General features: G+C 45.0%; 1 protein-coding gene across 1 annotated transcript; it reads right to left on the bottom strand.

The window, feature by feature from the left end:
- Nucleotides 1–678: 678 nt before the first annotated feature.
- Nucleotides 679–15,570, bottom strand: DDX39B (DExD-box helicase 39B). The gene is made up of 11 exons (XM_083160094.1): nt 15,423–15,570; nt 13,315–13,560; nt 12,452–12,579; nt 12,271–12,363; nt 11,964–12,147; nt 11,659–11,777; nt 5,392–5,523; nt 2,200–2,309; nt 1,699–1,843; nt 1,346–1,493; nt 679–1,229 (listed from the first exon to the last, which is right to left on the bottom strand). The coding sequence occupies exons 2-11, from the start codon at nt 13,523–13,525 to the stop codon at nt 1,213–1,215; spliced, it is 1,287 nt and encodes a 428-aa protein (XP_083016220.1). The 5' UTR covers nt 13,526–13,560; nt 15,423–15,570; the 3' UTR covers nt 679–1,212.
- Nucleotides 15,571–15,766: the final 196 nt, after the last annotated feature.

The raw sequence follows: 15,766 nt of genomic DNA, 5'->3' as shown, positions 1-15,766 counted from the left end.
AACAGGTTTGAATAACCCTCATATCATTAACGACACCCTGAATCAGGCCCTATATCATCAATGACCGCTATACTCCTGGAATTGGCCACTGAAGATACCTATTGCTAATTTTTTGTCTTTTATATATTTGCTATAATCTTCAAATATACGCTGCCTAGCGAGCGCGTCTGAATCAGGCCCTTGGTGTCAGGTTTCAGCCAGGCCTCTTTTAAAACCTCTGCAAAATGGGAGGATTCTGAAAAAAACTGATACTGGTATCTTAAGTTTTAAAATGAAGCTGAACTGTTAACTGTGGTATTATCGTCCTGTAACGTAAAGTTTGATGGACTGCATCAATAAATAGATCTATTCCTGATCTGGGGAGGGAATCCCCCCTCCCAACCAGACGTATCTTCCCAGAGTCCATTTCCCCTTTTCCTGCGATGAGCCAGCACATTTTAATGTCAACACCAGGAAAATCAAAGTCAGCTTCCTACATACGCCATCATTTTATTTAGATGGGTCCTAAATGCACTTGCCCAAATCATACCCGTTTAACATCGCAAAAAAATAAACCAGGCCAGACCCGGGTTGGTGACGGGTCAACCTGGGACAAGGTGCAATGTGTGCACACCACACCGAATAACCGGGGTCGATCACACACATACTGGCATACCTGGTCACTAAATAAAAGCACACTTTTTTTATTTTTTTTATTTATGACATGGCGTAAGAGGTAACAATATACAAGACAGTGACACCACTGGTCACTTATCCACTGAACAAAAAAAACATTCCTCAATGTATAAACCTAGAACCAAATACTGCACAACGCCAGGGCTTTTTTTCTGAAAAATGATTGATCACAGATGTGGCACTCAAAATGACGCTAGACTGACATCTATTAATTGGGTAAAAAAAAAAAAATTGTGCAGTAGCAACCTGCACTTTTCAAAACACTGGCCGCCTGACTGCCAGTTTTGCAATACATATTAAATTAATACCGCACACCCTCTGAAGCCATTACCCTCTATGCATCAGAGGTGAACGGAGAATTCATAAAGCAAACTTCTGCTCATAAAAACATGAAAGTGGATCCAGATTAAAAACCAGCCATGCTCATTGTTAAACAGGTTAGCCGGTGACTGCCTTCCTCGGTCTGGTTCAAGGAGGGACAACGGTGAGCACAGCATTCGGCAGCAACTTAGGAGACATTGAAGCAGGAATCTGGTCTCATCGCGTCTGTTCAACTGAGAGAAAGAATAGACGAAAATCAGAATGGGCAGTAAATGCCATAATGTGGGAAGGAGATGTAGGCTGAGAAAAGCTGACAAGAAAACAGGAATGGACATGAAAACAAACTCACTGTAGGAGGAGATATCGATCTCGTCGGGCAGCTCGCTGATGTTGACCTCGAAGCGATCTTGAACCTCGTTTAGGATTTTTGCATCACCCTCATCGGAAACGAATGTGATGGCTAGACCCTTGGTGCCAAACCTGCCGGCACGTGCCACCTGGTGTGAGAAGGGGAATGTAAGAGGAAGCATTTGCAAAGGAAGGAAGAGAAAATGACTTAGAAGAAAAGGAGAATGGGCCAAAGACCACATAGAAACATAGAATTTGACGGCAGATAAGGGCCAAGTGGTTCTTATCTGCCGTCAAAGTCTACGTTTCTATGTAACATTCTCAAGGAAGTGAAGATCATCAATTTATACAGACCCTGTGCAAATAAGTATCGGAATCCTCTGGCATGTCATAATTGAAGGCAATGTTGACTCTTTCAATGTCCATCCCACGACCAAACAGATTAGTGGCCACCAGGATTCTGCGCTGGAAATCTTTGAATTGCTGATACCGGGAGAGCCTGTTATTGAGGGACAAGGGTCAGTAGCAAGAATGAACCCTGATGTTTCTCAGTCCTCCCCTTTTAGCCTAACACAGCCCCTCACTCAGTCATATCCAGGTCCGTATCCTAGTTGCGCCTGTCATGCTAGTCCAATAATGCACACCAACTTAGTTTTCACCTGTAGTCCTGGCCCATCCTGACACGAAGATGAAGCCCCCAGACCATATCTCCCCAGACCCATATCTCTGTCTCTATTTCTCATCTCACCCCAATAATACCACACCTAAGCCCGTCTACTACCTCCTGTCCTCTTACAATTATAGAGCATTCTGTCGCCCGATCCCAACCCTCCTAGCACAGCTCCCAGTGCCCACCTCTCCTCCTGTGGCATCCCACGGTGGATAGCAATAGCCGGGAAGTTCTGCTCCACCAACAGCTGAGCCAGGGCGATGCATCGCTGAACGGACTTGACAAAAATGACCACCTGAATTGGACAGTGTTAAACAAATAAGCAAGCCTTATTGTAGGAAATGCATGGAAATGAAAAGGAGAGGAGGTAGCGAAAAAGGCCAAACCAGTGGGTGCATAGAACCATTTCTCACAATAAAAAAAAAAAAAAATCACATATTTCTAAAGTACATCAAGGGAAGTTCCACCAATTAACCCTTCGAGTGCAAATTAATTTGTCAAAATTGGTGTGAAAATTGCCAAGCAAACATTTTAATTCATCATAATGACCTGTAATGTTACCTTATAAAAAGGAAATATCTTTTTTTTTTTTTACACAATTATTTGAATTTATATAACAAATGTGAGACGCTGGCATTTATAGCTGATATTTTAAGCATCTCTAGGCACTCAAAGGGTTAAATCTCACATTTGTGGTTTTGTCGGAAATCCAGACTTAAAGACCTGTTTTATGAAATTTCCACAGAAGTAAATGCTATTAAAATCCATCCTATATCTTCCTCTACAGACATCCGCTTTTCATCCAACTGGTTACTTTGCAGATGGTTTCTGCTGCGCACTTTGCAGATGTATCTGACTAGTTTAAGGTGTGGATAGCACCAATTGTACCACCTACAGAAGTGTCCTTATACACCTTAGCCTTAATATGCCATGTAGTGTGGGCTGCCAAGTCCCATGCTATTTGCACCAAGAATCTTTTTTTTGCCCAAATTTGCCACCGGGTATTCAATCATGTCTGGATTTTTCGGTTAGCCAAAAAAATCTGCACATACCTATTCAATGCTTCCGTTTTCAGACGGTTTTTCTGCCGATGCAGTTTCACTTTAAGAAGCCGAATCTGCATCGGCAAAAATGGGCGAAGGAATAGTTGAAAATGGATGCAACACGTTGATTGGCGAGTCATTAACTGATCCACTTGTTTACCAACCGTGCTGTTTCTCACCCCCCCCCTCCCTAACAGTTGAAAAATCGACACTTGAATTGAATAGATCGAATGCGAGAAAAAAAAAGTCATCAGATTGACCACCCCCCTTAGTCACAATGCGACAAACCGGTTTCATTATAATGCACTGGTTCATTTGAAATGATCAAAGCACTTCAAATACACATACACAAGGCTCAGTCACACATCAACGTACAAGTGTCAAAGCAAAATAATCAACGTAGCCTTGTGAAGTGGTTATATTGCATCGTATTGTGATTAGTAAGCAAATTTGTGTGTAAAAGATGCTTGGCAAAAGCAGAGTCTCACGGGTCTGGCATCAGGAAAGCTAGTTTGACACAACTGTGGCAAAATTGTACGAGGACACATCTGTAGATTGTTTCTAGGGTCACCCGAGGCAAAGATGCCTCCAGAGTGTCAGCACTCACTAATCGAGCTAAGCAGAATGCATTTAGTCATAACCTGTTTGACAGCAAATGGATCTCACAAATGCATCCGTAAGAAGCCCTATATTACTGGAATAACTGGTGCTGGTATAACAACCCTCGCTACGGAATTCATTTTACAATCATTACAGTTAGAATCACAATAGTTAGAAAAGGGGTGGTTCAATAGTGCTACAGTAAAAAGACAGTCAAAGGGTTGACCCCAAATGGTCGACAGGTGAAATGGTCGACAGGTACAAAAGGTTGACACAAGTTGTCATTTTGTATGTTTCACCATATATGAGCCACGCTGCACTCAAAATAGGTTTCTAGACCCAATCTTAATCCACGTAGCGGTTAAATGAAGAAAGAGTGGATTTAAAAAAAAAAACCTTGTTGACCATGACGTTGTCATGACGACTTTTCGACTATCTTTTTACTCAGTGTCGTATCTTCTACCATTGTAAAGGATCAAATTTTTTTATTCGGTAGAGCTCAGAGATGGGTTCCAAAGCCTCTCTGCTTACTACAGCATGTTCTAGGGGACTCAGATTGCCATGTTACTCTGTAAAATGTTAAATCATTAATAACAGTCTACTTTTTTCCGCTCTATTTTTTCATAAGATTGTTGCTTTAAAGCACAAGAACATAAGAACTATAAATATATTTTCATCACCAAAACTTATGAGATAAGAGAATATAAAAATGACGGTACTTGTGTATTATCACGGCGCATCACAGACCATAAGGCATGTGATGCGATGTCCTGCGATGTTCCCCAATGTCATACAATGTTAAAATTGTATGGAATTGTATATGGTATACAATGCGATGTGATTATAAATTGTATAAGCACCCTAATTTACAATGTTAAATGCACGGCCACGCCACCCCCAGTATGAACGTGAACCCGAAGCGTGGCGAGCGGCGGCGGTACGCGTCCTACGACCTTTTCATACCCCACTATCCACGTCAGCGTGGAGTTGATATTATATAGTGTGGCGAGCGGACGCGCATAACTTCACAAGTATACGCATCCCCTCGCGGGGCTCACCACGCTTCGGGCTCGCTGCACTCGCCACACTATATAAAATCAACTCCACGCCGATGTGGATAGTGGGGGTATGAAAAGGTCGGAGGACGCAAACCGCCGCCCCTCACGGGCTCACGTTCATACTGTAGGGGGTGGCGTGGGGGTGCATTTAACATTGTAAGCACCCATTAGGGTGCATATACAATTTAACATCGTATAGGCGGCTCGCATCGCAGTGCATCGGTTGTATGGCATGCGATGCAATGAAAAATCGTGCGACTTAATATCGGGGGCGCCGTGATAATACACAAGTACCAAAATGACAATTGACAATAAATTTGAGTTCTATTTTCAATTAACCACAAGTTAACAAGAACCAGTCACCCAACACTGTGCAAGCAGCTTGTTTATAGACAGAGCCACACCATGAATACCGTATGCTGTATATCATCTCCCAAGTGGCTCAGTAATGACTGGAGCGGGTCCCACCTTCACATAAATCTATTGTCCGGGCATATTACGTCTACTGCCCTGAGACCAGCAGTGTAGGTACAACAGAGCCCAATACACAGACCTGATCCTACGTGATGTTCAAACAAATCATCTGCCTGGACAACAGAGGCCCGTGAAGGTGGACATCTGGCTGCTTCCACAGTGAACAGGCAACAGCTACCCTTTAACCATAAACCATTTTCACCTGGTTGAATTCCAACAGGTCCAGGAGGTCAAAAAGTTTGCGGTTTTTCTCATTGTCCTTGAGTTTGACGTAATATTGCTGCAGGCCATGGAGGGTCAGCTTGGTCTCATCATCCACAAAGATTTCCATCGGCTGGAGGAGGGGGGTGGGAAATTAAGGGTTAAACAGTAAGGGGAGTGGTCGCTTTCCGGGCATACCTTTCAGAAGTCCTAGTACAGGGTTGAGCACTGGATCAAAGTGGATTCCTATGATGAAAACTTTCCTGGGCTAAGATGGGAATCTCGCACAGACCAAGAAGCCAGAGAATCGGACACCAAGGGTTAACCCCTTTCCCCACACACACAATTTCTCAATCATTTTTGGAATCCTTATTTAGCGAGGAACTAGTACTATTTTTCAGTGATTGGTCATCCACATGGAAAACTGGCCAAATTATGATGAGTAAATTTTTAATAGGAGACTTTTCAGCCAACAAAACTGTGGCCCCTCGAACTCAAACATCGGTCATATTAGGCGAAGTGCTTGTTCTTAAGGGCCTAATTCAGGACAAATTTGTTCTTAAAACGGGCCAAACCATGTGCACTGCAGGTGCAGACAGTCAGATTTGGGTGAGTAAATTGTTTCTGTGCAGGGTAAATACTTGCCGCTTTATGTTTACACTGCAACTTACATTTCAGTTTGAACACACCCCACCAAAATCTAACTCTCTCTGCACATGTTACATCTGCCCCACCTGCCTTCAAGTGTGAATTAGGCCCTAAAGCCCCATACGGACTAGGCTTTCTGAGCGGTGTGGTTTATAAAATATTGTCTACAACACTCCACAACATTAATAATGCACTTGCCAATGCCGCCCCCAGGACGGGTAGTGTGTGTGTGTGTGGGGCTTAAAAACAGTGCCTCCCAGCATACAGAATGTGCCAAGTGCCCAAATTGCCCAAAAACAAGCACTGTTTGTAAGATGGTTCAGCTGTCATCCATGCACATTTTGCACTGGCAAATAATCACAAAAGCAAACTGGTCATGCGAGATACCATCTTATCCCTAAGAAAGGCAGAGCACAGACAACATCATTTTCCAAGCACATTACATAAAAGACGACCAACCACTCGCTCAAGGTGTACATTTTTTTTTTTCTTTAAAGCGCACTACCCTTCAGGATTACCCAACCTCTTACAGACGACCCAGACAGATAATACATGCAGCTAATTTCAATGGAACTCTGCCGCTTCTGAAACATTGGACCTACAAAGAAGGGGGTGTGAGCTGGAGGGCCAATCACAAGCCACAGTCCCTTGTGATTGGCAGTCGCACCCCACACACCCTACAACCCTGTGGTTGCGACTAAATAAAAAGTCTCAGAAAAAATGGCTGCATGGAGCACTCTCCGGGGTCTGGCAAGAGGTAACGGGCACAGTAGGAAACAAATTATCCATGTGGTAGAGCAGCTTTAAATACGCATTCACAGCACAGGTCAATATTCCGCACTGCCGTCTACATAGCTCTTCTAAAGTGAAAATTCCACCATTATAAAAGAGGATGTAGGTCAGCAGCTCATGTCACTCCATACTCTGTAAGGTGGGTTACAACACCAAGGGGTTTATGCCCTTTAAAATACATATCCCCCGTGAGGTAGTGGAAATTCCAAATAAACTTGTATGATCTGCTATTAAACAACTCTACAAAGCAACCATGGGAGCTTGGTGGTTAACAATTTATCATAGCAGGAGCTGCAGTATGAAAGCCCAACAGTCGGGATTCCAACGGTCAGCATACCGACATCAGAATCCCAACCGCTTGTACTCCAACAGGGGAGAATAGCCCCTTTCAGTTGGGATCCTGACTGTTGGCATTTGAACAGTTGGGATTCCGATGTCGGTATACGCCGATGTCAGTATACGGATAGTTAGGATCCTAACAGTCGGGCCGTCATCCGTCAAACCGCTTGTGTGATCTCAAGGGTTGCTTGAGCAGCCAATGGTATCGCAGATGATCTCAGCATTGGATCACAAATACATGCAGAAGGGGTCTACTTTTACAGGCGCCTCCTGCTGCATTACCAGATCTTCCACGTAAGCAGCAGCGATGATGCACCCGCCCAACCTTATCCGATCAGGCCCAACGTGCAGTGTTTAAATGACATACTATATGTCCCCAACATTAATCGCAGACAACAACTGCTGTGAATGTGTACTGTATGTGGGATGTAAAGCAGAGATGTGATTGGTCAGAAGTGAACAAATGTTACACAAGCGGTTTACGTTCCACATACCGAACAAACAGGAGAACTGCAATTAGTGCAATAATTAATATGGCCAAGGAATCAGATACAGAATCAGCTACGTACATAAGGGCCTGACTATATTGGCTTACACCCACTTGTACATCCTGCACATTACCCTGGCTGACACCCCCTTACGTTGTTTCATGCCCATAGCAACCAGCTTGGAGGTAGCATTTTTCAAGCTCAGTCTATAAAAAGGGTACTTATGTAGTATCTGGGCTGCCGATTTTGAAATCGGGTCCATCGCATGCGATCAAAATCGCATGCGATGCGATCGACCCAATTTTTCCATAGAATTCAATGTTAAAATGGACTGACTCCATTTTAACATGGAATTCAATGGGAAAAAGGGGTCCTTTTCATACCCCTACTATTCAAGTGGGCATGGAGTTGGATATTAACCTGTGGCGAGCGTAGCGAGCCACCGAGCCCGAAGCGTGGCGAGCCCCGCGAGGGGACGGTATTCTGTGTCCGCTCGCCACGCTTCGGGCTCGGTGGCTCGCTACGCTCGCCACAGGTTAATATCCAACTCCATGCCCACTTGGATAGTAGGGGTATGAATAGGACCCCTTTTTCCCCATTGAATTCCATGTTAAAATGGAGTCAGTCCATTTTAACATTGAATCCTATGGAAAAATCGGGTCCATCGCATCGCATGCGATTTTGGTCGCATGCGATGGACCCGATTTTTAAATCGGCAGCCCAGTTACTACATAAGTACCATAAAAAGTTAAGACAATGGCTGGTTACTATGGGTAACGTCTTACATTGCTTGATACATTAACCCATATATCACTAACAGCCTCTTCATGGATAACAGCGACCGGAACATGCGCAGCCTTTCACACTTGTGCAACACACAGAGAACAGGAAGCCACGTAGGTAAGTAAATCTATACATTAATCCGAACTCGTGGATCTTAAAACAGCAATGCATCAAAAACTGCTGTTAAAGTCCCTCTAAACCTGAAATACAAGCTGCGAGGCATACAGTAGCCGTGTGTCAGCAGAACCCCCCACCCAAAGAATTAGATTGTGGGGGGACATTTACTAAGCGACAGCTTTTCCAGCTCCCGAGTGTGAAGAGCAGGAAACGCCAGTACTACTGTGTGACCATTCACGTGTACTGGTGGACTGACACCTAATGCAGCCGGACGAGCTTGTATTTTCTGTTTAGAGTCCCTAGAAATGCATGATAAAATCAGCATGACCACGCTGTAATTAGCCTGCACACCCTTAAGGCAAACATGGCAAAATGTACACCTTTACATACATATATGTATAGAAATATGCGCGGACATATCGTATCAATATGCGTGGACATATCATATCAATATGCGTGGACTAGATTTACACACAAAAACAAGGGAGAAAGTGTCGTTTATGCATAGTTCTATACAAATAGGTATCACAGTAACCCACACAAATATGCAGATAATACACACTTCTGAATAAAGGAGAGACAGACAGTAGGAAAAGGGGTGTCCCTATCTAACGGTGGGCCCTATTCTACACTTACGATGGGTCCTTCACTGATAGGTAGTATCTATCGGGAACCACCTTCTGTTCCAATACAAACTAACTATAGGTAGTCTCTATCAATGGCCACCTTCTGCACTAATCATGGGAGCCCCAATCTTCTACCCCAACAGGTGCCTCCTACGTAACTAGTCGCCCTACATTATGCAACTTCTCAGAGGTGAGAAGCCCAATAGGATGCCCCTTAATATATCGTACACGGTCCCTTCTGCACACCTTAGATCGTATGCGATTCCGTTCCCGCTGCCGGGAGGAGGGGCAGAGTTGGAGACTGGAGGTGCAGCCGGTCTGACCTCCAATTCCGATGCACACAGTACAGCACATTGGAGCGGATGTCAAACACCTCAAATTTAGCCGCTTTTCTCAGCCTGATCCGTCGGAATCGGGTGAAAAAGAGGCGAAAACGGGAGTGTATGGGGGCCCCTGCATTAGCATCCCTTTTATTCCAAGCTGTCACCCATGGATTACGTCTAAGGGATCAAATTTGGGCATCCGATCCCTCATTTTGCACTATGTTCTGCTTAAAGCAAATCATTTCTTTTTTTTTTTTCATAACTTAAACGATTGGGTCCGAAATACACACTATAGTGCATTCTTCCTTGATCTAAGATCCCTTACAGTTGAGTTGAAAACTCAGTACAAGTTAACTTAGAGCGGTCTGTGCTAGTTCTGCTGCCACAAATCAACTCTTACTGCCTGACAGGCAATACTAGCTAATACGCATGTCTGTCCCGCTGCTTAATGTCCCTTACGCTCTGCGCCTCCAGCTAGACCTCATCTTCCCAGCAAGCACACCCATACCCCGTCACTGCCACTAACAGTGCGGAATGATTTTAGAGGAAACAAAAAAATAAAATAAAAAAAAAAAGTGACAAAATGTCACATGGGGGGAAAAAACATGAAAAATAAAAAGTGCGACTTTGCTCTGGTTTAATACGAGAGCATGTGAACTTGGTATTAAAAAAAGTCACAACAGGAAAAAAAAAACAAAAAACAGGTAGGGATTGCAAAAAAGGTGCCGCAGGAAACCTATTGAAAGAACGTAAAAAACACTTGCACGTGTCGCAAAAAAAAATTGTTGTGCTTTTTGCATCTCATTAAAAACGTATGCTGAAAACAGCGTGTATTAAGATGTGCAGCATTGTCAAACAATGGCACAAGAGGGCGATATAGGTGAGGGGCACTACTGTGGTAGTGAGCTTTAAATATGCCCAGTGTATTACAGAGCAGCGATGGTACTTGATTTGTGATGTGAAAAAAGGGGGGAAAAAAGACTTACTAAGTAAGCACAACACTTGTGCTGGTGACACACACGAGGACGGGCCGCTGGTGTCACATCCTGGGTGACGTTTGTGTTTCTCATGAGGATGTATACATAGCTGTGTAGATTTCCTAGTTCGGTTGTGGTGTGCCATACATTAACTAGGTAGTGGTGACACGTGTGCTAGTGTATCACAGGATTTTCATTTTTGCTATTGTGACACTTGAACTGGTGTATCACAAGGACTGGATATTAAAAAGTTTTAGTGTGATACTTGTGCTGGTGTTTCACATGGGATTAGACTTGCTACGATGACACACGTGCTTGTGTGTCACCTGAGATCTTAATATTTGCTAGTGTGACGTATTGATGTATCACACGAGATTTTCATTTGGTCTGGTGTATCACGCAGGATTCCAGTATTTGCTAGTGTAACGCATGTGCTGGTGCATCACACCGGGACTGGATAACGGATCTGAATTTTTTGCTAGTGCGACACGTGTGCTGGTGTATAACAACTGGACTGGATAACTGATCTGTAGTTTTTGCTAGTGAAACACGTGTGCTGGTGTATCACACCGGGACTTGATAAGTGATCTGAAATGTTTGCTAGTGCGACACGTGTGCTGGTGTGTCACACCGGGACTGGATAACTGATCTGAAGTTTTTGCTAGCGAGACACGTGTGCTGGTGTATCACACCGGGACTTGATAAGTGATCTGAAATTTGCTAGTGCGACACGTTTGCGGTTGTATCACACATGGACTGGAGAATTAATAGGATTTGCTAGCGTGATACATGTGCTGGTGAGACTACTATGACATTGTACGCATAGTATCAAAAATGATTTTTGATACTAAGTGGACACTTGTGATTCTGTATCACAAAACACTTGTAACTCGATTCCTGCGACACACCAGAATTCGTGACACTGAAGTGGGTAATAACTCTCGTGACACTGGTGGTGATTTTGCCACGGATGGGAAGAGGACAGTCCTAATAAGGCCTGCATGAAGTTAGCGGCAGACCGTTTGACTTGTTCAGGGTCACACAGGGAGGGAGGAGACCCATCGATTTCTAGCTTGCAGTTGTGGTTCACAAGCATCCCTTAGGTTGCAGTATCAGGCAGGTACAACCGGAGGAACGGTGCAGGAGGAGGAGAGATGGGAGGAGATGGTTATTACATCTTGCATGAACTTCCTGCAGACCGGGCGGATTTCCTTGCTCAGGGTAGCGCTGAACATCATGACCTGCTTCTCATGAGGGGTCATACGGAAAATTTCTTGAACATCTCTGCGCATGTCTACAAAATAAAACATTTATCAGCGTGTAAATGATACAATCAGGAACCAACTCCAAAATCCATTTACCCCAATTAGCCATGAACAACACTTTTGTTCCCAAACCCATTCCCCACACATTGTCCAATAAGCCGCAACTAAATCTTCACCTTCCCACCGCTGCCCGGCCTGCTCCCACATCCTCTCACCTAGCTGCTCTAACATCTTGTCACATTCGTCCAAGATGAAGTGCTTGATGTGCTTCAGGTTTAGATTCTTGTTTCTTGCCAGGGCCAAAGTACGTCCGGGGGTCCCCACCACAATGTGGGGGCAGCTCTTCTTCAACATCTCCTCATCCTTCTTGATGGCAAGGCCGCCGAAAAATACTGCCACCTGGTAAAAGCATCAAAGTGATGAAATGAAGCGAGGACACAAAGGCATGGAAATCCATGGTACAGCATGATGTGTCTCTGGTGTAAAGAGGAGTCGTATTAGGAAGGGTCCTCTCTCCCTTACCTTAACAGATGGCATATATTTGGAGAATCGCTCGTACTCTTTGCTGATCTGGAAAGCCAGTTCTCTAGTGTGACACATGACCAATACAGAGACCTGTAAAACATCACAAATGTTCTTACTATGACACGTCACATATGTGAGAGATTCTTGGACTGTTCCTGCGAGATTCAGCAGTCCTCACCTGTCCTGTAATAGGCTCCAGCTGCTGCAACGTGGCCAAGACAAACACGGCAGTTTTCCCCATTCCAGACTTGGCCTGACACAGAATATCCATGCCCAGGATGGCTTGCGGGATACACTCGTGCTGAACTGATGAAGGCCAAATACGGCAAGATTAACACAATATGCAGGTTGCACCATGTTATATGCATGGAAAAGATAAAGGGACGTAACAGAAGGTTCCAAAACAAGGATGGTTTCTTGGGACAGCATCTATACTATAGAGCCTGATTAGGCACAGCAGTCTTCCCATTTACGCCGTCGTGTGAATAGATGTCGCGCGTATTGGAGACCTGATTCTGGTTCACTTGTAAAAACAAATTCTTTAATGGACAAAACTTTGTGCAATGCAGGGGGGCAGATGTAACATGTGCAGATAGTTACATTTGGGTGGGGTTTGTGCTTCAAACTGATATCTATATTGCAGTGTAAAAATAAAGCAGCCAGTATTTACCCTGCATAGAAACAAAATAACACACAAATGTAACACCTGCCCACATCCTAGTCTGATCACTACAGAAGTTTTTCAATATAAATGGACATTGAAATTGCTGGCATATCCCTCTTGGAGTATATTCATAAAGTACACACAGCCAACGGTTTCTATATGAGAACACAATCCGCTAGTAACTGTAGGGCCATAGCTAAGGAAGCTCATAGAGAATTGTGGGCAAAGTTGTACACTTTCTTCCCCAACTACCTAGAAGTACTCGCCTTTGTCCTGTGTAGGACGCCTGCAATAGCCCCGTTCCACACCCCAATGTAATCCCTTTCTGAAACCTTTACGTCCAGTCTATATTTTCTTACGGACCCCACTTTTCTCACCTTCTGACGGATGCTCAAAACCACAGTCCACGATGGCGCGAAGCAACTCTGGTTTAAGAAGAAAATCTCTGAAGCCAGAGCTGTGAATGGAAACGTACGATCCCTTCATTTCCTTCTTGGGGGCGATGTCCGTTGCATCCGCCCCGGCCTGGTTGTCAACCTCATCATCTTCGTAGTCCAACAGCTCGTTGTCCACGTCTGTTTCTGCCATCGTAGAAATGCAAGTGTTGTGGTCTGAGGGGGAATCTAGGAAAGAGGGGGGAGGGGAAGCATGAGACGTAGAGACATTTTATTCAGCATCATTGTGACTGGTGACAGCGCAAATATTTACACAGGGATCAGCATGCGCTTGGAGAACATTTAATGTCATGGCCAAACGTAAAGTTCACAACGGAAGTGACTCTAATAACCAATAAAAGTAAATAGTCTCTCAAGTCTACTAACTCCTGACATTCTAATGAAATACGAGTACATAATGGAGAAGGCAAAACTAAAATAACCAAGAGAAAGCATTAAAGCCTTCTGTGGGATAACAACCAAGCACCAAATAGAATAGCGTTGTTATACTGTATAGGCATGGACGTAATACGTCAGGTGATCAGTTATAAGCAGTGACAGCTCCAGAGGGGGAGCTGCAGCACTGTTCACAATTCAAATAGTGGAGACGCGCCAGTTTGGAATGGCAGTTGGGGTGGCTCCCCTATTTAAATTTTGAACTGTGCTGCAGCCCCACCTCTGGAGCCTCCCCTGGTTATAAGTAGGGGTAAACATATACATCAACCACGTGTATTAGCCGTAAGCCCCATGTAAGAAATTTAAAGAGAACGCCAAAGACCTGCATGTTCAGCAGGTCCCGGTGACGTCAACGAAATATATAGTTTACCGATATCATTCAGTGTGTACACACAAGTTCTTTTGAAAAGCGGCACCGCCAACATAGTGAACTATATCAACCGTGCCCCTAGTGCAAATTTATATTGCTCATATTACAGGAACCAGACGGAGATCATAAATTAATCACTGCAGACCCTGGGGAAAGCAGAACTGATTGCTATGGAGAGAAGATGTTGGTTTGCACAGGCAGAGATCCGTTCGTCACTCACTTTTAGCTTCTGCATAACCCTCTGTGAGACGTCAGGGTGCACTCTACGGTCTTCTCTCCATGGGGATAGGTTACAACCGCATTACTGTACCACATATCAGAACTAGACCACCATATACTATAAGAGTTGGTGCAAGCCCTGGGGGTACAGAGGCAGCGTAGCACCCAATTCTTACTTTGACAGGCAGGAGCAGCATCCCCTGCTTCTCAGTCTGGGAGTGCGACATCGCAGTCCAGCACTACGAGACAGGTTACATCTCATTAATTTGCTATGGTATTACAGCTGCCACCTGAGGGATTAGGAAACCACCTAGGCTGACTGATGCGAGTACCAGCCTATATGCTGCATTATGTACTCTCTATGCACAGTTCACCAGCGTACACTGAGCAGGAAAAGAACGTGCAGGGACGGCTATCGGAAGCCAATGGTTGGTAACGACTAACATTCCTGATCCAATACAAATGCTTTTTGCATTCAATACCGGAGCTCTGACTGCTGCTGACATCCTCTGTGCTACAGTCTGCAGCAGCACTCCATTGCACATAAACAATCCCCAGCGATCAAGGTGCATACACCCCACATAACTGCCCAATGGCTACCATGCCACAGCAAGGCCATGCCACCACAAATGCACAGCCATCCCTAGGAAAGAACAGGAAAGAAGATATTGAGATGGCCCCGCCCACATCTGGACTGGCACCTCTTCCCTCTGATTCCATTTTACAGGCCATCTGTCAATATTCAACTGTTGGGGGAACTACAAATCTCAGCCAGTCTGGGGATGGCAGGTTATCCTGACACCCTTAATTCCACGGCAGCAGTAGCTCCCGCCCTCCCCAGTGGAATTGGAACACTGGGTGGGCACGTGCCTCCATCTTGTGTCCCCCCCCCCCTTTCCCTTTCTGGCTCCAAATAGGCAGCAATGAACGGGTGCAGCCCCCCGTCCGGTTGCTTGTGGAGAGTGGCCCCGAGTCGTGTATACAGATCCTTCCCCGGGCCCCTTACCTGAGCACGGCTTCCTTCTGCGGCGCGTAGGATCAGATCGGAGAGGGCGGAGGAACGAGAGCGCCAAGCGTTAGGATTCCACTTCCGGTGACGCCGGGTGGGGCCTGGTTGGCAAATGAGGATCTGCAGCTGCCAACCAAGGCTGCCCCTCATGATGCCTGCTCCGACACTGAGAAACCATTATGTAATAATACCACGGAACAATGAGAGCAAGGCGCAGGCGTGTGCTGCGGCTGCTGTATTTTTCACTGAAATCATCACATCGTACAATTAAGCCACATTCACTGCGGCAGCCGGCACAATTGCGGGCGGCCGGGCGGGGTCCTCCGGCGCAGGCGGGTATA

The sequence above is a fragment of the Crinia signifera genome, chromosome 9 (assembly GCF_055691185.1).
Source record: "Crinia signifera chromosome 9, ASM5569118v1, whole genome shotgun sequence".
In the NCBI taxonomy this organism is placed as follows: Eukaryota; Metazoa; Chordata; class Amphibia; order Anura; family Myobatrachidae; genus Crinia; species Crinia signifera.
Note: the sequence above shows the minus strand (reverse complement) of the source record. Positions and strands in the feature narration are given on the sequence as shown.